General features: G+C 40.1%; 1 protein-coding gene across 1 annotated transcript in view; it reads left to right on the forward strand.

Moving 5' to 3' along the window:
* Positions 1–26,767, forward strand: part of LMO7 (LIM domain 7) — a 104,224-nt gene that overhangs the window by 33,588 nt on the left and 43,869 nt on the right. The window contains exons 3-10 of the mRNA XM_068984293.1: positions 1,284–1,314; positions 2,307–2,420; positions 6,353–6,551; positions 12,328–12,580; positions 13,540–13,818; positions 15,402–16,124; positions 17,138–17,167; positions 25,955–26,072. Coding sequence (XP_068840394.1) covers positions 1,284–1,314; positions 2,307–2,420; positions 6,353–6,551; positions 12,328–12,580; positions 13,540–13,818; positions 15,402–16,124; positions 17,138–17,167; positions 25,955–26,072 — 1,747 coding nt within the window. The remainder of the gene's footprint in view (positions 1–1,283; positions 1,315–2,306; positions 2,421–6,352; positions 6,552–12,327; positions 12,581–13,539; positions 13,819–15,401; positions 16,125–17,137; positions 17,168–25,954; positions 26,073–26,767) is intronic.

Raw genomic sequence — 26,767 nt, forward strand, 5'->3', positions numbered from 1 at the left:
GTATATGCTCAGTCCTTCAGTTATGTCCAACTCTTTGCAACCCCATGGACTGCAGCCCCCCAGGTTCTTTTCTCCATGAGATTTTCTGGGCAAGAATACTAGAGTGGGTTGCCATTTCCTCCTCCAGCGGATCTTCCCAACCCAGGGATTGAACCCACGTTTCCATGTCTCCTGCATTGCAGGCAGAATCTTTACCTCTGAGACACCAAGAAAGCCAGTGTGTGTGTGTGTGTATATATATATATATATATATGTTTTTTTTTTTCTTGTAAGTATACTACCATGACTCTTAGACTGGAAAGCGACGTTGAAGGGTATCTAGCTCAGGGTCTTGTATCTCTCCTGAACCAGCAATGATCCTGCTTAAGTCTCTGGAAAGCACCAGTAGTTTAGAGTGACCCGTTTGTTAATGAACTCATGTGTATTTGTCTTCCACACTGTGCTGACATCTGTTTCTTTAACTTTTCCCATAAATATCATGCCTTTTTATAGGGGTGAGGGGGAGGTCTCATGATGCTTATGAAAAGTGAAAGTGAGGTCACGCAGTCGTTTCCGACTCTTCGCGACCCCATGGACTGTAGCCCACCAGGCTTCTCTGTCCATGGCATTTTCCAGGCAAGAGTACTGGAGTAGGTTGCCATTTCCTTCTCCAGGGGATCTTCCTGACCCAGGGATCAAACCTGGGTCTCCCTCATTGCAAGCAGACACTTTACCCTCTGAGCCACCAGGTAAGCTTATGATGCTTATAATACAGGCAGAGATTTATGGCATTTAAAAAATTGCACTTTTTAGCATCTGCAGGGGTTTGGTCTCTGAGCAATTTTTTCTGGGGAACTTCAGTGAAAAACCACCAGGCACAATGGAAAAGAGAACTCCGTGCAAAATTACTTCTGTTTTTTCCTATTTACATGTTTTGCCTTTCCTGATTGTTTTCTGCCATGACCATATGTTGATGTTTTTTCCCTTTTGGTTGAATTTAAACATTGTTTAAAATGAAAATTTTAAAAATGCAAATAATACATTTTATAAATCAAGCTGTAATAAATGAAATAAAAAAAGACAACCTTGCTTTTAATAGAAAACTGACCATTATACTCTGTGAAATAAATGAATATGGAAAAATCCTCTGATGGATAATACACTCTGTAAAGTTTCTGAACTTCCAGGTGATATTAATATTCATAGAACTTTATAATACAAATGAGTTTTTTTCTAGTTAATAATTAACAATTTCAGGTTCACAGATATTACTTAATGAATATTTTCTTTTTTCTTCTTTACAGGCAAGAAGAGACTGATAGGAGAGTGAAAAATGTAAGATACATATTTAATGGAACATTATAAATGGTTTCTTACATGTTCTGTAATAAGGTAGTAAGAACTAAAAATATCTGATATATTCTCTATCCTTTTTCTAATGGAATTTTTGTTAGAAACAAATTCTAAATACGCTTAAATATGATTGAAATGTGTATTCTCTGACCTCATAGTATAAGAAGGTGGGTTAAATTTAGGAAGTGAGTCCTAACTTGTTAGTAATGTGGTAAAGGCAGATAAGGGCTTCCCAGGTGGTGCTAGTAGCAAAGAACTTGCCTGTGAAATCAGGAGATGCAAGAGATGTGGGTTTGATTCCTGAGTCAGGAAGATCCACTGGAAGAGGGCATGGGGACCCACTCCAGTATTCTCGCCTAGAGAATCCTGTGTAGACAGGAGCCTGGCAGGCTGTGGTCCATAGGGTTGCAAAGAGTTGGACATTACTGAAGCGACTTAGCATGCACGCAAAGGCAGATAAACAGGCTATAGGAATTTTAGGAGAGTAAGTCAGAAGCCACCAAAATCAGACTTTAAGGAAAAACACTAAATGTTTAAGAACTCTGAGGAATTAGCCACTGTAGACATGTCTATAGTATGCTGCATATTAGGAGAATTTCTAAAAATGTGACAGCTTTATTTAAAAATGTGAAGCTGAGAATTATTGATTTTAAGTGTTTAGTCTGTAAGTTTGTTGGAAAAATATTGTCTGAAAAGTTTAATTTATGTTTTCTTCCTGTGAATTTTTTCCTGTTTCATGTGTACTGGTAGAATGTACAAAAACCTGTTGGAGGGTGTAAGCTTTTGGTGTGAGAATGTGCTCAGAGGAGAATAACATTTTTGATGACCCTTCTCCTTCGTGTAATTTAAAAGGAAATCTACTTTTCAATGATAGATACATATGGTCTTTTATCTAGTGCTCACTTGCATTTGAGCTTGCTGTTAGTTACTAAATTGACTCATCTGTTGTTTCATGGCATTATTTTTTTTTTAAGGTTTTGATAACTTTGTACTGGCTGGGGAGAAAAGCACAAAGTAACCCCTACTATAATGGTCCCTGTCTTAATTTGAAAGCGTTTGAGAATCTTTTAGGACAAGCTCTGACTAAGGTAAGGAAACTCTATCTATATAAGACACTCTAACTAATAGTTCTTATCTTCCCCTTCTTCTCTTGTTTTCATGCCCTCTGCCTTCTTTTACTTTTTCTACAAAATATGGTGGCTCTGATGGGGATGCCTAGAGAGGATTGTTATTTATCTGCTGACTTCATAAGTAACCACCAAGCAGTGAGTATTTCAGACCAGTTTCCAGGATATATAATATAGGTACAGGTATTTATTTCTTAATTTTAGGTAACTCAGTGAGATACTCATTAACTTTCTTTCTTCAACACTTTATATAACCCAACTGTTTCTATATTAATTATGAACTTGACCTGTAACTGCTTCAGGCTATTAAAATGTGTGTATGTTACTCAGTTTCTTTATCTTATTGTCTTGCCATGGGTCACTATATCTCTAATGTACTTATTCCAATATCTTCACAATTCTACCATGCTATGTCTGTTTTCTAAAGAGCAGTAAATGCTGTTACATGAAACTTGATAAGATTTTTCAGTTAGAATCTTTGGTTTTAAACACATTTCTAGTCCTTCATATTTTGGAATCAGTGCTGCAAATATTGAGTGTTTAAAGACTGTTTGAAGAGAGTCAAGTGCCAGGGCTAACCAGAGTTGGCCAGATCTTCATTCGTAAGATCAAATGGGAGAACTAATCGCCATGGGGGTATTTCTGTAGGAGAATCTTCAGTATTCAGAAGAAAATATGTCATCAAAATAATTTGTCACCATCTAATTAATAGTAGTTGCTTGATGGGTCTTTATGATCAGTGAATGATTCTGTACCCATCAGGCATTTAGCCTTAGTCTCTGGTACATTGTAAGGATATAATAAATGCTAGTTACTATGATTGGAAAATAGACGTTCTAGGCCAGGATGAAAATGATGTCTTTGCCTTATAACTACTCTCATCTTTAGTTTTGCCTGAGGCCAGCCATATATATTATAGAGAGATGAAATTATTGTCTTGAAGATTAGTGTATTCCTTCTGGATTTTTATTTTTAAATCGTAAGGAGTTGATCATATCCTATTTAAAATTCTTAAAACAGTTAATTCAGATAATTGTTGAGATAATATCATGCCTGATATGAGGTGCTGAGAAAGCACTCACACGAGGGAGATGAACCATCCTTAGAGCACAATTGTTTGATGCAGACAGATGAACAAGTAGGTCAGTGCAATGGTGGAGGGCAGGGCTCAGAAGGATGACTGTGGCGGGGCTTCGAGCATGAGCAGAGTCTGCCTTACAGTTATTTCAGCTAAGAAAACATCCAGTTAAAAATAACATGGGACTTTGGCCCTTGCATTAGTGTTCTCTTTACAGCCTTTGGTTCTTTTTATGGCAGTGTGACTCAGGTTCAGTAACCTTCGTAGAGTGTGCTGGGAATGCTTTACTTGAGTTTGTTTCCTGCCACCAGGGTCAAAACCAGAGTAGATATACAAAGAATTTTTCATAGGTAAAGCTAAAGCTGTGGTTCCATTCCATTATTATGGCGGGTGGAGAGCCCTAAGAGATATGTCATTATATGTTTTGCATCTGTTCTGTTAAAATCAAAATCGTTGTGTTCATCAAACTTTTCTCCCTTAAATAGTTATGCTTAATGGCCAATCTAAAATATGAATAAAGAAAAATACTTGCAGAGACTTCTGTGGTGGTCCAGTGGTTAAGAATCCACTGCCAACGCAGAGGACACAAGTTCGATCCCTGGTCTGGGAAGATTCTACGTGCCATGGAGCACGTAAGCCCATGTGCCATAATTACTGAGCCCCTGTGCCCTGGAGCCCATGCTCCACAACAGAAGAAGCCACCACATTGAGAAGCCTGTACACTGCAACTAGAGAATAGCTCCCACTCGCCATAACTAGGGAAAGCCTGAGTGCAGCAATGAAGACCCAGTGCAGCCAAAAAAAATTAAATTAGGTGTTTTTTTTTTTTTTTTAAATTCTTGCAGTAAACTGTTGACCTTGAGTCATCCTATAAGTTGTAGGTGACTCACTTTAGGTGACTTGTCAGAGAAAAGTCCTTGGTGTGGGGATAGGGGTAGGAACCAGGCAACAGGGCCAAACGCCAGTTCTTTTACAACTATGGTGGCACATCAACATTAACTTTTAACACTTACTAGGTCAAAAATCATTTCCTGTGTGTTGCACTCAAAGGCTTCAACAAATATGTGTTTAAAAAACCTGATGAATCTAAAAGATTTACTTAGAATTTTAAATTTTATATTTTTTGAAAAGTATTATGGTGACACCAACACTGGTCCCAGCTTCTTCATCTGCTTGGAGATAGAGTACAAGGTAGGCGCTTGCATTTGCATGACGAGATGTCAAGTCTAATTCCAGGGTGTGTGTGGCAGATAAAATATATAAAATCTCAAATAAATCTATTGGACCTTATTGGCACTTAAACACTTGTCACACAATTCAACCACAAATTGACATTCAGTCTTAGCCAAAAGTATGCCTGAGACAGCTGCTAATTATTCATTACAAACCTTTTTTCTTCAACTTTTTCCACATGTTGAAAATTTTCATAATTCAAAATTGAAAGAGTAGTGTAACAAATACCCACCTATTTTCCATCAGATTTAATCATTAAGCATATCCCACATTGGCTTTATTTAGGTGTCTATCCATTATTTCATGTAGATTTCAGGTTGCTTACTCCTAAGTACTCAGTATGCTGTTCTTAACAGTAAGAATATTTTTCTGTATATCTACAGTGTCTCCTAGACTAAAGAACAATCATGAATATTCCCCATTATTTAATATCCAGTCTATATTAAAAACATCCCAATTGTTTCCCAACTCTGTTTCATAGCTTCTTGTCTATATAATGATTTAATGAAAGGTTCACATATTACATTTGATTGTTAAAGAACCTAGGAATTCTTATCTCTGTATTAGTATCATTATCTGAAAATAATAATTAAAAAAATAATTATTTAAAATAAATATTTAAAACAATAATAAATAAAAAATAATTTTATTACTGTAGTAACAAAATTACCTCTGCTGTATTAAAAAATTATAGAGTTGCTAACTATTCACTGATATATATGTATATGTTTATTAAGCCTTTACTATGCTAAAGGCTTTATAAATTCTACTGAAATGCTAATTTTTAAAAGTCCAATTGTATTTTGCTATTAACTTTCTTAGAGGAAAGTTAGTTAAAAATGCTTATTTAGTAAGTTCTATATGATTTACAAACCTATGGTTAATAACATGTACTTTATTTCTATATAACTGATATAGGAGCCAAATATTTCATCTAGATACAGGGGAAATGTTTTATATATCAACAAACAAGCCTGCTTTCCCCAGATCTAGTTTTGTAACCAGTGAGCTTTCCTTGGTTCAAATCTAGTTTTATAATCTGTGAAAATAGACAAGTTTGTGAAGTGTAGCTGTTATTCTTATCCCTCTCTCTTTTAAAACTTTTCTTTTTGTTGAAGAACTTTGTTATGTATTTTTTATTTGTTCAGTAGAAATGACCCCTAATATTTCCTGGAGGTAGGCTGATACAATCTTATTCTTTTCTCCTTTTGAATATCAAAATTAAGGTTGACTTTTCTCTTTGCCTCCTTTTGTGTTTATTACCAGAAAACTAAACAGGAATTGATTTTAGCTCTTGAATGTTACTCTACTTATCATTATTAAATAGATTCTATTACCTTACTAAATAATATTGGGTACCTCCATGTTGTCACATGAGTGCTAAAGTATTAAGTCATGGGAAAACATTTACAGATTTATATTCTGATTTCTATCAAATTTTTTTCTGACATTTCACTGGGAAATCTCATTGCCTCATCTAATCAGAGATAGCATGACTTGAGCTATGCAAACAAAGACGCCATAACTGATGACATTTTTGGAAGTTTTGCTCACTTACTATTCCTGAACAAATGCCCTGTAGGCACTTGAAGAGTCCAGCTGCCTGAAGAGGAGTGGCAGGGACAGTGGTTATAGCGACATCTGGGGCCCTGAGCGCGGGGAGCTTCTGGCTTCTCCAGGCAACTGTAAGAGGGAGGACTCGTTTGAGAGCTTGGACTCTTTGGGATCAAGGTCATTCACAAGCTGCTCCTCTGGTATCACGTTGAGGGGGGCACGTGAAGGTGAGTTGCATTTTGGACTGGACAGTTTATTTTTATTTCTTAGTGTACTGAGATAAAAATGGGAATGGGAGAGAGTAGGAAAATGGAGGGAAAATTATTGAGACAATCACTTCACCAGGAAGTATATATCATGGAGACTGGAATAGAATTGAGGGTGTCTTGTCTTTCCTTTCTTCCTTAGGTCTCTCCTTCCTTCCTTTTCTCTCTCTCTTTCTCTCTTGTTCCTTCCTCACTATATTGCCACTTGAGGGGTGATAGTTTCATTTTTTCAAAATCTGTTTTTGGAGGGGATTAGGGCAGCAGTAAAGAATCTGCCTGCCAATTCAGGAGATGTGGGTTCAGTCCCTGGAACAGGAAGATCCCTGGAGAAGAAATGGCAACCCACTCCAGGATTCTTGCCTGGAAAATCCCATGGACAGAGGAGCCTGGAGGGCTCCAGTCCATGGGTCCCAAAGGAGTCAGACACAACTGAGCGACTAAACAAAAGGGAAGAGACAGTTAACTATGACCTGTTTTATAAGTGACAGTCTATCCTAATTCTTTTTCCTCCTTATTCGGGGTTAACAATCTCTGCCTCTGAAGCCTAATAACTGATATATCTAGACATAGAAAAGAAAGTAAATAAGATTCTGTAAAAGTGTGTTTTAGTTCCTGAATAAACTTCTTTCTTCCCTTTTCTTTTTGGCAAAAGATAAAAAGAAAAAGCTTCTAAGAAAAAACAGGAAACTATTTTAATAATTATCGCTACCCAAGAAAAGAAGTGATTGATGTCTGTCTTGATAGAATATTACGCTAAACTTTGGTTGATTAAGGAGCAACACTGGCATTGTGTTAGAAAGCATCCTTTGCTTCTGTCGTGGTCAAAGTCAACCCAGAATAAGTATGAAAGGAACATGTTAATGAAAGTCGTTCTGTTGTGGGAAGGAGTTTTCTTTCAAAATCCCAATGTAAAATCTATTATTTAAATACAAGTCTTTTTCCTATGGCTGTTGGGTGGCATCAGAAATTTCTGACTGTAAACCTTTTGTGATTCAGATTTGACTAGATTGAAACCATAAGTGAAGTTTCTTGAACTATTTCTGTGCTTCCACCAGCAACATGAAAATTTTGAGAGTTCTGGTTATGAGTTTGTGCTGGATTGTTAGAGATTTCACTTTGCTTGTTTATTTTGATTATATTTTTATTTTAAATGATTTCCTGCTTTTATTATAGAACATTTTCAAACATCAGCAAAGTTGGAAGAATTTTACATGCCTACCTATGTACCTGCCAGGCTTCTCCAGTGGCACTAGTGGTAAAGAACCTGCCTGCAATGCAGGAAACATAGAGACATGGATTTAATCCCTGGTTCAGGAAGATCCCTTGGAGGAGGGCATGGCAATGCCTGGAGAATCCCATGGACAGAGCAGCCTAGTAGGCTACAGTCCATAGGGTCCCAAAGAATTGGACAGGACTGAAATGACTTAGCATGCTCGTACCTGCCACCTAGTTCTATCATAACATTTACCATGCATGCCTTTATTACACACCAAGCTCCTGTTCTCTAGGCATTAATTATCCATTTTATTTTTCAAGGCACTTCAGAATACATTACACTTGTTTCTAAATGCTTTAGCATGCAATCATGAGCTAGAATTCACCTTTTATTACTACTGTTTACTTAATTTAAATTTACGTAAAAGCAGTATACACTGAATTTGCTTTTCCAAAGTAAAATGAATCAGCAAATATTGTAACTCCAAATTATTTAGCTTTTTGAATAGTGATAGCTTTTAAAAGTTTGAAAAGTGAATGGGATGGGGGAAGGAGAGGATGGGACAAATTGAGAGAGTAGCATTAACATAGATACACTCCCACGTGTAAAATAAATAGCTAGTGGGAAGCTTCTGAATAGCACAGGGAACTCGGCTCCATGTTCTGTGATGACTTAGAGGGGTGGAAAGGGGGGTAGGAGGGATGCTCAAGAGGGAGGGGATATATATGTATGTACACACACACACACACTCTCTCTCTCTCTCTTATGGGCTTCCCACATGACTGAAGCAACTTCACATGCATGGGCTCAAGAGGGAGGGGATATATATGTATGTACATTCTCTCTCTCTCTCTCTTTTTCTCTCTTATGGGCTTCCCATATGACTGAAGCAACTTCATCTGCATGGGCTTCCCAGGTGGCGCTGGTGGTAAAGAACCTACCTGGCAATGCAGGAGACACGTCCCATTCCAGTATTCTTGCCTGGAGAAGTCCATGGAAAGAGGAGCCTGGCGGGCTACAGTCCATGGGGTCTCAAAGTGTTGGACACAACTGATAGGACTGAGCATGCACGCATATATACTTATAGTTGGTTCTTGTTGTTCTACAGCAGAAACTAACATAACACTATAAAGCAATTATCTTTCTATTAAAAATAAAAAATAAAAATATATTAAAATTCAAAAAAATGTTAACAACAAAGAAAAGTGAATAGCTATTTAAGTTAACTTTTTAAATTACTGCTGTATTTGTTGGCTGTTTGTGATCTCGGTGTAACATTTTCGTAGCCCAGATGACTCTTAAGATAGTTTTAAGGAAATAAATCTGAGTTCATAATTCATCTGAGTGAGTAAAGCTGTGAATGCAGAGGTTGAAATTATCAACCTACTATATTACTTTGTCTGGACTGAAGAACCTAACACATGCTTTGTTTGGATTTATATCTGGCCAACAATAATAAACCCTGGAGAAGGGAAAGGCTACCCACTCCAGTATTCTGGCCTGGAGAAGTCCATGGACTGTGTATATGTAGTCCACGCGGTCACAAAGAGTGGGACACAACTGAGCGACTTTCACTTCACAACAGTAATAAAAGGGACATGCATCGAAGGCGTGTGGGAGTTTATAGCCTCTGGTCAGTTCACGTGCAGTGGCTCAGTGGTGTGAGCCTTCTCCTCAGACACTTGTTGGGCTGGGTGCCTGCTCCCTGTGACGAAAAGCAGAGGTTTACTGCTTCCTGATCATGGGAAAGGAGTTGCAGACCTTGTTTGAAGAGGGTGGCCGTGAAGACTTGGTAATTACAACTAAGGAAGGAAGAAAACAAATCTTGTGAGCCCTCCAGGATGATAAAAGTTTGTTTTTTGTTTTTTGATCAGTCTGTTGAAATTCTGCTACCTACACCAGATTGTAGTCCCAAATTGATGACCAATAATATTGATGATAAGATTGATATTTTTAGGTTAATGAATTACAAAGTCATATTCCTAAGTTATATTATAGGAAGCCTCTGTTGACAGATTAAAAAAAGGGCAGTCTAAAGGTTGAGAATTATGTTTTATTTAGCAGACTTGCTGAGGACTTAGCCCTGAAGACAGCCTCTCAGATAGCTCTGAGGGACTGCTCTGAAGAGGTAAGGGAAGAGCCAGGATATAGAGGAGTTTCTGCTAAGAGTCGGACACAACTGCGCGACTTCACTTTGACTTTTCACTTTCATGCATTGGAGAAGGAAATGGCAACCCACTCCAGTATTCTTGCCTGGAGAGTCCCAGGGATGGAGGAGCCTGGTGGGCTGCCATCTATGGGGTCGCACAGAGTCTGTCATGACTGAAGCGAGTTAGCAGCAGCAGCAATCACAAAACAAAAAAGCCCCAAAACACCCAGGTAGTCAGAACATCAAAAGATTACTATTAATTAAAGAAAAACCAGACATCTCAGGTTAATGAATTTCAAGCTTTTCTATGTATAGGAAGTTGCTGGAGACTGAGCTCATTGTAATCATTCGTTTTATATGCACTTTCCCTAGTGGCTAAGATGGCAAAGAGTCCACCTGCAATGCAGGAGACCCAGGTTCAATCCCTGGTTCTGGAAGATCCCCAGGAGAAGAAAATGCCTACTCACTCCAGTATTTTTGTCTGGAGAATTCAATGGACAGAGGAACCTGGCGGGCTACAGTCCATGGAGTCACAAAGAGTCAGACACAATAGAGAGACTAACACCTTCAACACTAGCGCTTAACTACCTAGGGCTGCTGCTGCTGCTGCTGCTAAGTTGTTTCAGTCATGTCTGACTCTGTGCGACCCCAGAGATGGCAGCCCACCAGGCTCCCCCGTCCCTGGGATTCTCCAGGCAAGAAGCCTGGAGTGGGTTGCCATTTCCTTCTCCAATGCATGAATGTGAAAAGTAAAAGTGAAGTCGTTCAGCTGTGTCAGACTGTTCGCGACCCCATAGACTGCAGCCTACCAGGCTCCTCCGCCCATGGGATTTTCCAGGCAAGAGTACTGGAGTGGGGTGCCATTGCCTTCTCCGACCTAGGGCTAGTATCCTGTTATTATCCACCCTGAAGCCCCTCAGGGCACACAGTCCTGGATGGCTGCAGTGGCTGAGAGCTTGATGGCTGAAACATCCTTTGTTTATTGATGGGACAGGTGATAGTTTTCATCCATATCTCTTACTATATCAAGAATATTTGCCTACTCTCCAGCATACTGTAGTGGACTAAAAAAAAAATTAACTTAAAAAATTTCCAAAGTACAACTATCTTTATACTTAAAATTTTACATGTTCAAAATTTTAGTAAGAATCTTGACATTTCTCTCTTACTTAGAAAAAAATGTATTCATTTTGGAGGCAGTAAAAACAAAGCACCAGATTATTGACTGTTAATCTTTCTGGTGATACCTGGTTATACTTCCTCCCTTTTTGCCGTGACTCTCCTTTCCCTGTTCTGGTCTCAAGGTCTCTTAGCTATGTGTTCAACTGCTTCCTGTAGGGTTCTCTCAGTGTTATTCGCTGTAGACTCCTGCCAGCCAGGGAAGAGAGGACAGACTGCCTTTGGCTCAGGTTAGCCTGGAAGTGTTCTTTTGCTAAGAGCAGGTGGCTCCCAGGTACTCAGCTACCAATCTACCGAAGACCATAGCATTTGCAAATTTCCTTCACAAAACACACGAGGCAGGAAAAAAAGGGCAGGAAGGGAGACAGCTCAGCTGTATCTATAATGTTTTGTACCTTCATTTCTTCCCATGTATTTAAAAGGACAGACTGGCTTTTTTTTTTTTTTTGAGAACAGAGTAGTGTTTGTAGTTATCTGACCTTGAGGTGTATCAAACTGTATTCTTTCAGATATGTGCATAAATGATATTGAGTCAAAATAGAAGGTTCCCAATATTTTGGTGACCACTGTCAGAAGATGCCTTGAGTTCTGTGGTTGGTCTCTTAATATTCCTTTAGGACTTCAGGAGTCATTTGGTCCAACCATGTATGTTATGTGTGATTCTTGCTCGTAAGGGTCTCATATGTATCTGTCAATCTTCTTTGTGATCATGTGCTTTTTGCATCTTTTCTTTGTCTTTGCTGGTCTCTTGCCTCACAGAAATTTTGGATGATGGCACAATTTATTTTAGATGACTGAGGTTCCCTTGAATTCTGTTCAGATCTCATGTTAGGCATCTTTGATTCTGTGGCTACACGATATCTACATATATTCCATCAACAACTTTAACAAAAAATCATGAGAAGATTGAGTAGAAAAGGGGTTCAGCCATAAACTGGAACTTTTTCTACTTAGAATGTGTACCAGTGGAAGAATGTACTGTGCGTACCTCCAGTATGCAAAGCAAGTTCCTCCTAATGGGTCTTATCACAGCTTCGTGACAAATTTCTAAAAATATTCCCCACAGTGAGCAGTAGAGCCCTGGGTTTCCAAGAGAAAGACAAAGCAGGCAGGCTGTGTGGGTTTCAGTTAGATGAAAAATCTGGAGACTAAAGCAAATTCCTGTGCCTTTTTTTTGTTGTTGTTGTTAATAGGTTGTGAAAGTGACACAGATTCTGAATTTACATTCAAAATGCAGGACCATAATAAAGATGATATGTCCTATAGAAGGATTTCGGCTATTGAACCCAAGTCTGCCTTACCCTTCAATCGCTTTTTACCCAGCAAGAGTAGACAGCCATCATACGTGCCGGCACCTTTGAGGAAGAAAAAGCTGGACAAAAATGAGGATAACAGACGAAGCTGGGCAAGTGCCGTCTACACAGAAGCAGATGGAACATTTCCAAGGTACTGGGATGTGAGCTGATTACTGAGTTTGAAAATTCATTTGGCTTGGGGAATTTGCTGGGATATTTAAATTTGGTAAAAGGAATAATCCTTAAAATGTGTTTCATAGATAACATAAAACTTCATTAATGAAAATCTTTCTTTTTCTTACCTGTGGTTTTAGTCATCCATATCTTGAAGAGATTTCTTCCATTTTAGAATGTCAGCATATGATTTGCCGGTTCTTTTTTTAGATGCTTGCCTTTGACTCACTGGTTATCTTTCAGTTTCCTGGATGACTTACATTGTTCATTGTGAACTCTGCTGTGTTGCTTGTTTCCATTTTTTAAAAATCTGTGTTGATGGAGCTCAGTGAACACAAAAAGTATTCTTTAATTTCCCATCAAATCAGCAGAGCAGAGCGTGATTTTTCAAATCCAGCTTCCTATCCAAAGGAGGTGTATGGTTCTGAAAGTGGATCGGACTCGGAGGAGGAACGGAGGCTGCCGGATGTAGTTTGGGATGACTTAGCCAACCGTAGATTCCAAGTGAAAAAGAGGCCTGAGAGTTTCATCTCTCCTAAATCTTGTTCACCCATCTTTTCTCCTCCTGACCCATTAACCACTGGGCTGTACAAACTGACGAGGTCAGAAAAATTTCTCCTGGATCGGAATGCCTGTTGTGCTGTTGATTTTTAATACATAAAGTAACACCCCAGATGGTTTGCGATTTCTCTCTCTCTTTTAACACATTTTATAAGTGTCTCTGGCCCTTGTATATCAAGCTCTTCTCTAATTAAAATGAGATGCTGTTATAATGCCTTAACTTTGTTGTAGGGGCTGGAATGATGAGAATGATGAGAATGGAAACGAATTGGCTGCATTCACAGTGTGAACTTTGTGAGACAGAAAGCATGCCTCTTGTGTTCTGTGTCACAAATTGCTCACACAGTGTCTTAACTGGTTGGATGTTTTGAACAGTAACGAGAGGAGAACTTGGGGCACGAACGTGGAGAACTGGCCAACAGTACAAGAAACTTCAGACTCCTCTTGTTATTTGGAAGAGAACGAAAACAAGACAAGCGTTCCCAACACTGTAAAGGATGATCTTTACGTGCGAAAGCTAAGCCCAGTCATGCCAAGCCCAGGGAATGCTTTTGATCAGTTTCTCCCCAAATGCTGGATCCCAGAGGATGTGAACTGGAAACGTATAAAAAGGGAAACTTACAAACCGTGGTATAAAGAATTTCAGGGATTCAGGTTTGTCTTTGTGCATGTTTCTTTCATTCCAGTGTCCATTCGGTACCCTGACAGGGTGCATTCTATGTGCGCATTTTATGAGAGAGATTAATTTCCCTCCAATGGCACCCCACTCCAGTACTCTTGCCTGGAAAATCCTATGGATGGAGGAGCCTGGTGGGCTGCAGTCCATGGGGTCGCTAAGAGTCGGATATGACTGAGTGACTTCACTTTCACTTTTCACTTTAATGCATTGGAAAAGGAAATGGAAACCCACTCCAGTGTTCTTGCCTGGAGAATCCCAGGGACAGGGGAGCCTGGTGGGCTGCCGTCTATGGGGTCACACAGAGTTGGACACGACTGAAATGACTTAGCAGCAACATCTATAAACGTGCTCACTGGGGGAAAAAAAAACGGTTTAAATTTAGACTTAAGGATCTAGATTTTAAAAAGTCTTCTAAACAGCCAGAGCTGGACAGTATTTTTAGTTACATCATTCTTTGTTGTCTTTTCTTTTTCCTTTCTCTGTGTTACTCCAAGTAGAAGGAATTCAGACTCTGACGACGAGGACTCAGGCTCTGACAGAAGCTCCACCATTTTTAGTAGAATACAAAAAGCAGATCATAGGCTAGACAGCAACTGTCAAAGACCTTCACCCTTGCTGGAACTGGCTACCAAACGGGCCAGAAACTCCTGGGACCCTGAGGCAGCCAGGAGAACCCGTGGTGTTTCAGATGAGCCCAGGTGTACCTGCCTGCATGAGCCCGCCTGCTTAGAGTCCAGCCTGTGACACCTGTGCCAACTTGCACTGCCCCATTAACCACTGACCGTGATGAGCTGAATCATGGACGCTCACTCACTTAATACTGAGTTATGAAAGCGTAACATATAACATCATGCTTTCTGTGCAAGTGTGTGAGCTTGAAAGTCTAATAGGATTAAATGTTCTTTAGCACAATCATGTTAATAGTACAGAGTTACATATGGCATCATCAGTTCTTGTTGAAAACCATTTAAAAAGGCCTTTTAGACTGCTGACCTAATTATACAGCTATGCTATGTGTGAAGTTGTGGAGAAAGGAAATAACCTGTAGACAGACACTGGGACAGGCAAGACTGATGAGAAAATGCAAAGAAGAAATTCAACAGATTTTTTTTAAACACAGCTTCAGAGCATTGAATTTAATTTCAGCTGACCACCTGTGCCTCTTGCATAAAGCATTCATTGCTCAGCTCTGGAAACCTTTCAGGATCGTCGCTGCTTCTCTGGGAAGGGAGTCAGACCATTGTGGCCGATGGGATGAGGAAGGAGTGGATGGAGCACTGTGTGTTTCAGGCAGGTTCACTCTCTTCCCATGCTAGCGCCATCCCTTGGCCTCAATGATATCCACCTTTTCTGAGAAGTAGACTCTGCTCTGATTTCATTAAATGGTATCATGGGTGATGGCGTTAAATGCTGGTCTTACTTCGCAGCTAGAATCCCTCCCATGGCCCCCTTAAATAATTCACCCACAGGGACTAGCTAGTTTTTGGTTTGCTGCTAATTACCTTTTCTCCCCAAACTTAATAAGATTCTCCCTTCCTTTTTCTTTCCTATGCTTCAGTCAGTTTTTATTACTTCAGGCCCTCCAGACATATTCTGATGACATCTTGTCTTCTGAAACAAATACCAAAATTGACCCCACGGCTGGCCCCCGGCTCATAACACGCAGAAGGAACCTCTCTTACGCACCAGGGTGTGGACCAGGAGATGCCCTGGAGATGCCAGTCCTGGATCCCGACTTAGAGAATGATGACTTCTTTGTCAGAAAGACTAGGGCTTTCCATGCAAACCCATGTATTCTCCGGGCTTTCGAAGACTTAAGAAGTCTGTCTGGGCAAGACGATCCTGTAGAGCGAGATATAATCCTGCAGTGTAGGGAAGGGGAACTTGTCCTTCCGGACCTTGAAAAAGATGATATGATTGTTCGCCGCATTCCAGCACAGAAGACAGAGGTGCCTCTGTCAGGAGGCCCTGATAGATACCAGCCAGTCCCATTGCCCGAACCCTGGATGCTTCCTCCAGAAATTCAAGCAAAATTTCTCTGTGTGCTTGAAAGGACATGCCCCTCGAAAGAAAAAAGTACTAGCTGTAGAGTGTTAGTTCCTTCCTGTAGACAGAAGAAAGACGACATGTTGGCTCGTAAGATCCAGTCTTGGAAGCTGGGAACCACTGTCCCTCCCGTCAGTTTCACCCCTGGTCCCTGCAGCGAGGCGGACTTACAGAAGTGGGAGTCCATCCGAGAGGCCAGCAGGCTTAGGCACAGGAAGCGGCTGATGGTGGAGAGGTCAGAGTGTGTTTCTGCAAGGATTATGCTTGTCGTGGATAGTCTTGTGTGATTTTCCTTGTGTGATAAAGTAGCATCAGATTGCCCAAGTCTGCATGTCATGAGCTGTTTTGAAGCATCCTGTTAAAGCATTGATATTGCTTTGAGAAAAATCAGATCTAGTCATTGTGTGGAAAAAGTGCAATTCCATATTCGCACGTCTCAAAATCACTTCTCTGAGACCTGTTTAAGAAGGTGTGTATCCGCAAACAGTGCCCTTGGCCTTGAGGGAAGACTGTGATATGCTTCTGCCATATGACATTTCACAAAGCTGTTTTCTGATTATATTTACAAGACTTTTATTCTCATGTCCGGTCATTTCTGAAACACTCTGGTTGTAGTTTGGTTTTATCTGTTTCTTGTATTTCAGAGTACATGATTTTTGGTGTAAAAATTTCCCTTAAAATATGGCATTGCAAGTTTCATTTAACTTGATTTTGATGTCTGATTTTGACCCAGGCTTCTTAGACTATTGACGTGCGACTTTTTACATTGATGGTTTAAAGTTCAGTGCAAATTTTATTACAGTGCATGAATGTCATTTGCTGTCTGCTACACTTTACATGTATGTAATTATGGCCATTTTGATGAGTCTGCATTTATATGTTATGCAACTTGCCAAGTTTTGATAAATGTTCAGTTTGTGGAACTTTGGGATGGACAAATAATGGGTTAAATGAAATTGGTAGACCTAAATCTAACTTCTTATTAGTTCCTGGCACAGGAAGGTTTTTGTTTGTTTCCTAAATGAATTTATTCATTTGGTTCAAAGGAAAACAGGAAATTCTTTACCTTGATCTGAATTCCTTGAGATATGAGATCAATGAGAATTTGAGGCATGATCAAGAATGTGACTGAAGAAGCAACCTTTTGAGATTTGTCCATCTCTAATTAGACTCTTGAAAATGTTGAATATTTAGAAACTAACACAACTAGAAAAACATGACTTAATTTTTGGTTTTCTGATTTCTTAGACTCTTTCAAAAGATTTATGGTGAGAACGGGTAAGTTTTGTGGTTCACAGTAAAAAAATCTACATATTGTTTGTCCTTTGTGTGGTATGTCGTTTCACTTCTATCCTGGCATGACACTAAATGGGAATGTCTGTGCTGTGCATGAGACCTAAAGCAGGGAAATTTTTCCTAATTCTGCAACTGAATGGTCATATTTCTGCCTGAGTACCCAGTGCATGCAATGCTGTATGCCAGCAATATTTTGTTTATTAGAAGTTGAAAATTCAAATCCTGTTTTTTTTTTTTCTCCTCTAAGGAGTTGATTAAGAGTCATAAAAACACATACCTGAGATTAGGTTTATTTATTTTGGTATCTGATAGCTACATAGGCCAAACCTCTCATTTCTGGATATTGAAGCCCAAATAACTATATTTTAGAAAATCTTCAATGGAAAAAATATATTGGTATTCACTTTTAGTTTAGAAGGCATGTGGTTGGCATTATCTGTGTACTCTGAGTTCAAGGAGAGCCTCCTTAGTTGGGATGCTGAGTGGCATTATTTTCCAGGATTTGCAAACATTTTCAAGATTCCTGACTAGGGTAAAATTTTATAACATAGCTGGGTTATAAAGCCAAATCAGACTTCCAAAGCTGCAAAAGTTAAAATATTGGTAGTTTCCATGTAAGCTACAAGGATGATACTTTAAACTGTTCCCAGTTTTTTTCTATAGTTGACCCTCTGTATCTGGGAATGCAGCTCCCGGAACCAGTCCTCTTGGATATAAAGGGGTTGACTGTTGTATCATTTGACTCTGTCACCTGGCAGACATAAAATATTATACAAACAACCTTCTGAAAATATTTCCCATTTTTCGAATAGCAGAATTAAAACGAATACTTTTTAACTTTTCACATGCACTACCAATGTAGACTCATTCACTGTTAGGGCAGAATACCCAGGTGACTATATCTTAATATTTTATATCAACTTTCTGTAACTTTGTGAACCCAACTGCTAATAGTTTTTGATCAAGAAGAAAATTGAAGTATGACAAATATTTTAATCTGCCTAAGCCTTAGGAGCTAAGTATCTTCCCCTACTGGAGCTTACTTCATCTCAAAGGTTCTCTAATTTTGATAGTTTTGGATAATTTTGATAGAGATCTTAGAAGTTACCAAAATCACTTGGTGAGTAGCTCAGTCGTGTCTGACTCTTTGTGACCCCATGGACTGCAGCATGCCAGGCCTCTCTGTCCCTCAACATCTCCCAGAGTTTGCTCAAACTCATGTCCAACTATCTCATCCTCTGTCATCCCCTTCTCTTCCTGTCCTCAATCTTTCCCAGCATTAGGGTCTTTTCCAAGAGTCAGCTCTTTGCATCAGGTGGCCGAATTATTGGAGCTTCAGCTTAAGCGTCAGTCCTTCCAATGAATATTTGGGGTTGATTTCCTTTATGATAAGGAACTAAAATCAACTAAATCAACTAAAATCACTATATGAAGCAGTATAGCCATTCTAGATGTCAAGGACATAATGGAGCAATGAGCAACTAATTGCCAGTAATTCTCAGCCACTGATGTTGAAAATCAGGCTCCAAGCATGTTTTCAGTATGCCTTGCAAAGATACATTATCTTCTATCTGGTTCCTCACGTGTGCTTAAAACATCTCCATCAGGAGGGTGTACGAGGCAATTTTTAGCATGACACTTAAGCGTCTGCTAATCTCGATTCGTCGTGGGAAAGCTGTAACAGATAAAAAATCTTTGCAGCATCAAGCACTTTGAGTGATAACTTTCAGAAGAATTTTCATTGGTAAATAAGACTTTGTAATGTAAGCAGGTTGCTTTTTTTTAAAGGAAATGTGAATACACTGAGTTCAAGTACTTGATGGAAATGTAAACCTGTACAGCTATTCCAGTGACTGTACATGCTCCCCGTTAGGGACACATTGTGCGACTGGCTTAAGAAAAGAAGAGAGAAATCCAAATGCCGAAGCTCAGCAAGCTATAAGGATTTTTCTGGGCCCTAGCCAGCAGCAGCAAATGCCTTCTGTAGACTGTTTCAAGACTGCTGCTTGCATAGTACACTGTTTGTTTTAAATGCTGTTCCCCATGCAGCTAACTGCCAGGATAACACAAATAAAGTGAGGTTGTCTATAAATGGAGACCAATGAATAATGCATGACTTGTCGAATAATGGAAAGTAATACAGATAGGTCTTCAGAAAACTCAGGTACATTTTAAACCACTTGCAATAAAAAATCTGTTATTTGGGATTGAAAAGTTTTCTCTGTTACAAGTTTTTTCTTAAGTTGATCTGCGATGAAAACAAAAATTTAAATTCAACTGAACTGGACATGGAACAACAGACTGGTTCCAAATAGGAAAAGGAGTACGTCAAGGCTGTATATGGTCACCCTGCTTATTTAACTTATATGCAGAGTACATCATGAGAAATGCTGGGCTGGAGGAAGCACAAGCTGGAATCAAGACTGCTGGGAGAAATATCAATAACCTCAGATATACTGATGACACCACCCTTATGGCAGAAAGTGAAAAAGAACTAAAAAGCCTCTTGATGAAAGTGAAAGAGGAGACTGAAAAAGTTGTCTTAAAGCTCAACATTCAGAAAACGAAGATCATGGCATCTGGTCCCATCACTTCACGGGAAATAGATGGGGAAACAGTGGAAACAGTGTCAGACTTTATTTTGGGGGACTTCAAATCACTGCAGATGGTGATTGCAGCCATGAAATTAAAAGACGCTTCCTCCTTGGAAGGAAAGTTATGACCAACCTAGATAGCATATTAAAAAGCAGAGACATTACTTTGTCAACAAAGGTCCATTTAGTCAAGGCTATGGTTTTTCCAGTGGTCATGTATGGATGTGAGAGTTGGACTGTGAAGAAAGCTGAGCGCCGAAGAATTGATGCTTTTGAACTGTGGTGTTGGAGAAGACTCTTGAGAGTCCCTTGGACTGCAAGGAGATCCAACCATTCCATTCTGAAGGAGATCAACCCTGGGATTTCTTTGGAAGGAATGATGCTAAAGCTGAAACTCCAGTACTTTGGCCACCTCATGCGAAGAGGTGACTCATTGGAAAAGACTCTGATGCTGGGAGGGATTGGGGGCAGGAGGAGAAGGGGACGACCGAGGATGAGATGGCTGAATGGTATCACTGACTCGATGGACGGGAGTTTGAGTGAACTCCAGGAGATGGTGATGGACAGGGAGGCCTGCTGTCCTGCGATTCATGGGGTCGCAAAGAGTCAGACATGACTGAGTGACTGAACTCAACTGAACTGATAGACTTAGCCTAGAGTTTGTCTCATGTTTATAAATATGTTTTTAAATGATTATAGACATGAAACAAGTGATATTTCTGGGTGATATTTCTCTGGATGGCTTGCATGTTTTCCAGTGTGGGATACTTACCTGGAAAAATCATTATTGCTCCATATCCTGTGATGGAAAATAACTGCCTGTAACATGAACGCTTTCTTTTTGTTGAGAACCAAAGAGTTAAAGAGAATGTGCATCACCCTTTCCAGCCTTAGATTGTTTATTTCTGGCTTGCTTTTTTATTTGGCATTGAACACTTGTCACTTTATTTTTAGTAAGATGCTTTGTATGTGGCTGTCATTTTCTCACGTATGCTTTTGTGTTGCATGACTTGTCATATGGTTCCATGACATTTGAAAATTTGGTTATGATGCCTCTTGGCAGAAGCTGTTAACGACAAAGAAATTTGTAATGGTATATAGCTGTAATTTTGTAATGTCATTAATTAAGCCATGGCATCTACTGCCAGTACCAACAGGAAATGAACAGTGATTCAAGGTGAAGTTATAATCAAAGACAACTAAGACATGTGTATTTTACTTATGGGTTTTGGCCAAAAAAAAAAAAATATTCTGGAGAACTGTAAGGGCACCTGGACTTCCCTGATGGCTCAGCAGTGAAAGAATCTGCCTGCAATGCAGGGGACCTGGGTTCGACCCCTGCATTGGGCAGATCCCCTGGAGAAGGACATGGCAGCCCGCTCCAGTATTCTTGCCTGGGAAATCCCATGGACAGAGAAGCCTGGTGGGCTACAGTCCATGGGGTTGCAGAGAGTCAGACACGACTGAGCAGCTAAACAGCAATAAAGGCGCTTAAGACAACAAACAGGAAGGAAAAACCTAGTCAATGTGAGTTACTTCCTGAAGATTTTGCCACCAGGAGACATTCAGCAATGTTTGCAGGCATTTTTGATTGTCACATGGGATGGGTTGGGGCAAGGTTGCTACTGATACACTGCCGTATGTTCTACAATACACAAGACTGCCCCCTACGATAAATAATTTTCTGCCCCAAAATGTCAGTAGTGCTGCTGTAGAGAAACATTGATAATAGACTCTACACCTATAAAGGAAAAGTCTTGTATGTTGTCTTATCAGTATAAGTTAAGTTAAGTTAAGTCGCTCAGTCGTGTCCGACTCTTTGTGACCTCATGGACTGTAGCCCACCAGGTTCCTCCGTCCATGGGATTCTCTAGGCAAGAATACTGGAGTGGGTTGCCATTTCCTGCTCCTGTCTTATCAGTATAATTTATGATAATTCTAAAGTCTCTTTCCCAGGTTTTACTATTGATTTGTGTTCAGAGAATTCCTGCAACAGTTAATGGAAATATATTTAGAGGTGCATAAATAGATATATTCATATCTTTGCTTGAAAGTGGAGGACCCAAAACTAAGTATCATGGAATTGCTGTTTACAATATAAGATTATCAGTGATTTTATATTTAGGAAATTTTGCTACATGTCAGTCCTTTTTGATCCCTTAGTTCTTAGATACTCATCTGTAAATTTCCTGAGACTTCTTTAGAAAAATGCTCATTGTAACACTAGTCCCAGCATTGTGGGAAAAAAAGAGTAGGGTTCAGTGACTTTGTTTTATAATCTACTCCCCTTTTTTGTAAACTTCCCCTTCTTTCTCTCTTCACCCTATGCTATTTTTTTAAAAAAATTATTCACCTGAAAATGCAGCATGTTAGACCTGTATTTTTTGGAAGAAGTCCAAATGCAGTTCTAAATCAGAGTCTTTCCAAATAAGGAAATACAGAGGTAAATGAATTGCAAGAGAATTGTGATTTGCCAGTGAATAGTAATTCATTCTACTGATACAAAACATACTAGGGCTGTGTAGTCCTTTACAGTTTTCCCAAACAATCTTCCTGGGAATATCCATGGGACTTATTTTGGGGAGGTAGTCAGGTATGTATTAGGTTGCATTTTAGAGACGTGGAGAAAGAGAAATAGACTGTAGTTTTCCCAAGGATCTTCAGCTCCTGAGTTGGTAAAATCAGACTAGGGCTTTGTATAATGAGGTGATCGATGGAGACTGCTGGGCAGTCTTGTTGGCACATAGTAAGCCCTCAGAAGTTTGCTATTATGCTGTTAAATTCTTCAAGAATTCTTCATGATCTGGCTGAAAGGCTTCTACACTCAGAACGTTCTCGATTTTATCAGTGGGGCCTGGGGTGACCTCTCTAATTTGAAACTGCTTTGGGAGTCAGTTTTCTGTAGATCTTTCATGATCATATTTGCCTTAATAAGAACAGTTGGTGTGTAGCACCAGATGGGTTTTTGAAATGCCATCAACATAAACTGACCCGTTTTTCCCAGCAACTCCTTCCTGGTTTAGCCAGATGAGGAACTGAGATGGAGAAGAGTTAAATGATGTTCAGAGGGTGGTAGGGGTGGGGAGAGAGAGAGTGGTGAAAATTAGATCCCTCTGCTGGGTCTCACTTCCTGTCTCATTCTGGTGCCTGCCACAGCCTGTTTGGAATGTGCCAGGCTTTCTTGAGGTAACTTGATCCCAGGGAACACAGGGGGCTCACATTCCTGCCTTCCACAGGGACCTGTCTACTCCGGCCCATGTTTGGCTCGTTTATTTATATAGGGGACCACTGAGGGCTTTCCTGGTGGCTCAGATGGTAAAGAATCTGCCTGCAATGCAGGAAGGTTTCATCTCTGGGTCAAGAAGATCCCCTGGAGAGGGAAATGGCAACCCACGCCAGTATTCTTGCCTGGAAAATGCCGTGGACAGAGGAGCCTGGCGGGCTACAGTTCATGGGATGGCAGAGAATCAGACACAACTGAGCACCTAACACTTTCTATGTGCCAGGCTGTGCTGTGGGCTCCCCAGGAGGGTGATGAGCCTCTACCCCATAATGATGGTGTTTTCTGAAAAGACACATGTTAAAGTTTCCCAGTGAAGGAGGGTGAGGACTGAAAGGGTCGGGACCTGCTGAGACTGGTCGGCCTTCCTCCCACCAAAATATTACTTAAAATACTGATGTTTCCAATTTTGTTCTGGAATTTCTGTAACCTCATGTGTTGGGCATTCAGATTCCCCTCATATCTTAGAGCTGAAAAAAATCTTTTTAGTGTCTTGCCTTGTATTAGCTCATATAGCCTGATTCTTTGCAGTTACAACTTAAGTGAATTTATAGTCTCAAATCAGGTTTTTATATAGTCATACGCCGTTAAGTGGGCTTCCCTGGTGACTCAGTGATAAAGAATCCACCTGCCACGCAGAAGATGCAGGTTCAGTCCCTAAGTCGGGAAGATCCCCTGGAAGAGGGAATGGCAACCCACTCCAGTATTCTTGCCTGGAGAATCCCATGGACAGAGGAGCTGTGTTCAGAATACACCCTAGTGGAAGCAAGGGGGCTGATGATTCTAATAATCCAGGCAGGAGATAGGATGATTTGGATCAGGGTAGTGAAGATGGAGGCGGTGAGAAGTGGTTACCCCCTAGATATATTCAGAAGGTAGAGGGGCAGAATTTCCCAATGGGATCAGTTACATGTGAGAGAAGAAGGAATCTGGGAAGGCTCCAAGATTTCTGGCCTGTGTACTGGAAGGATGGAGTTGGCTTTTATTGAAATGAGGAAGATGGGAGATGAATGGATTATGGGATGAACGTGGATTGTAGGATAAGCAGTCGTGGTCTTGGTCTGTTCAGTGAAGTTTGAGTTGCCCATTAGACTTCCAGGCAGAGAGTGAATAGTTGCATACATCCAACCAGACTATGGTAAAAAACATCTGCCGGCAATGCTGGAACCCCAGGTTCGATCCCTGAGATGGGAAGATCTCCTGGAGAAGGGAATGGCAACCCACTCCAGTATTCTGGCCTGGAGAATCCTGTGGACAGAGGAGACTGGTGGGCTACAGTCCATGGAAGTGCAAAGAGCTGGATCAGCTGAGCACGCACAGACACACACAACCAGACTATAGTCTCACAGGGATCCTGAAGAATGAGTGGCATTTAAAAAGGAATATATACTGTTGAAAGGGCTTTTAAGTTGAAGGGGAGAGTTCAGGAAAGACCTTCACTGCATCTGGAGGCTGAGTGATAATTTAAGAAGCTTTTTTTAAAAGTCTGAGTAAGAGTTGATTGTGCTCTGATCTAGGGTATTGGCAACAGAAATGGAAAGAAAAAGACACTGAGTAAGAGGACCTGGTAACTAATTGAACGTTTAAAGAAGGGAGAGACAAAGGTGAAAAATGGCTCTCTGATTTTAAATGTCAATGACTGGAGGGCAAGTAACACTATTAACAAGAGGAAAAGCAGGTTTGGAGACAAAATTTTTGGCTATATCATGTAGCCAAATAACCATATGTTTATAGTCATATAACTTATCACTTAACAAAATTCTTTCTAGATACTGTTCCTATTGATCCTTTTACAGTGAAGATTCCTAGGGGACATCCGTGCAGAGATGTTTCTTTAACAAGCAATTGGGATTGATTCAGAGAGACTGGTCCTAGGCTATGGATTTGGGAGTCACTGGCATAGAGATCGTTATTGAATTCCTGAGCTAGCTGGGCAAGTGTATTAAAAAAGTGTGGCAAAATCTTGGGGAAGGCAAATTTAGAGGCCCAAGAAAGAGATGCAAAGCTATTTAAACATCTAAAAGAGGAGTCAGTTACAATGAAATATAAGCAGAAGTGGCAGGAAAGAACATTTTGGGTACCTCACACTCAGGCTTCGTGTCTCTTCACTCCTTAGTATGCAGATCTGACCTCTCCTTCCAGGAGGTCTGCCTTAGTACCCCCTCCTTTGATGTGTGTATAGCACACATTCCTGGGCAACACCCCACTCTACTCAAACAAAGTACTCTAGTTTGAGCTGTTTGAGACCTAATCCACATTACATCCTCATGGCAGCAGTCACACATGGACAAAACAAAAACTGCCTTAATACCAAAGAAGACTATAATAAAGGTTATATAGTAACTGGCTGTTGGAAACCACTGTGGTCTTTGAGACTGGGCACGGTGCAGTGGTGGGGCAGGTCTTTATAGAACCCTTGAGAAGCAGCCGCAGCAGCACATGTCTTCATGGCATTGAACTTGAGGAGAAAATATCAGGTAATCTTTAAATAATTTAATAAGTACTCAGAAAAGGCAGCCAAACCTTAAGAGATTATCTCTGGAGGAGATAAAGACAGGTGAATCTAGGGACTAATAATTTTTTTTCTCTAATGTAATCTTTTTCTGCATCGACTCCCCTAAGTATGAACGTCAGATTATGTTTTTCAGCATGGTTCAGGGTTCATTTAGCCATTCTGTGAAAGAATTCACATTTGGCTGGAGTGCTAGGCTCTTGTTTCTGCGTTTTGGAAAAACACCATTTATCTCTGTAGTGCTATTTCTGTGATATCACGAAAGCATCTAGGTAGTACCGCAGAACTGTAGATGGAATTTCCAAATATAAGCCCAACCTTCCAGTTTTAACCTTGAATCCGGTCCCACGAACCTTGGTTACTATTGAGTATTTTTGTCGTAGGAGTAAGTCCTTGAGTGATGTCAGCGCAGAGGATATTCAGAGCTTGCGTCAGCTACGTTACGAGGAGATGCAGAGAATCAAGTCCCAGTTAAAAGAACAGGACCAGAAATGGCAGGATGTGAGTATGCTGCTTATTGGGAGATGGGGAGGATATGTTTATTGGACTCTTCTTTCTTCTCCAAGAAGACAGTCAGTATACTCAAGGGACGATTTTTCTTGATGGTGGATTACATTTCCATAGAAAATATGAGCAAACTCCCTTTAAAAAAGAGTTTTAAACCCTTCTGCTCCATTTGTTGTATCTTAAAGGCCATTGTGAAACACAGAAGCTCCTTATCTTCTGATATTTTCTGTGGGTTCTCAAAAATGAGAAGCTGCTTCATTGCAGTGTAGGTCTTGTTTACTTGCTCTGGTGGTTGCATTTGGGGTATGACTGTTAGTGATGCTCACGAAAGGGAAGACTTTGCTTATGGTTTAGGGGGAGCAGGGGACGAGCACAGAGACTGGGGATCAGCAGGGAGAGATGAAAGTGTTCTGAGAGTTAATAGAGAAGGTTTGGGGAGAAATGTGAATGATAATTCAGTACTATTTTGGTTAAAAAAGGAGTTATTGAATGTGAATCAAAATAAGATGTTTTCACAGAGCTGATGTATATCCAGATGTCTGTTTGGATAAAGATTTAATCTTTAGTTTTGTCCCTGGCAGAAGAGAGCTGTGCCTTTTTTAAAAGGGTCAATTGTTATAGGCCAAAGGAGTGTAGGACTTCCTTGGTAGTTCACCTGGTAAAGAATCTGCCTGCAATACAGGAAACCT

Source organism: Capricornis sumatraensis, chromosome 12, assembly GCF_032405125.1.
Source record: "Capricornis sumatraensis isolate serow.1 chromosome 12, serow.2, whole genome shotgun sequence".
NCBI classification, from domain to species: Eukaryota; Metazoa; Chordata; class Mammalia; order Artiodactyla; family Bovidae; genus Capricornis; species Capricornis sumatraensis.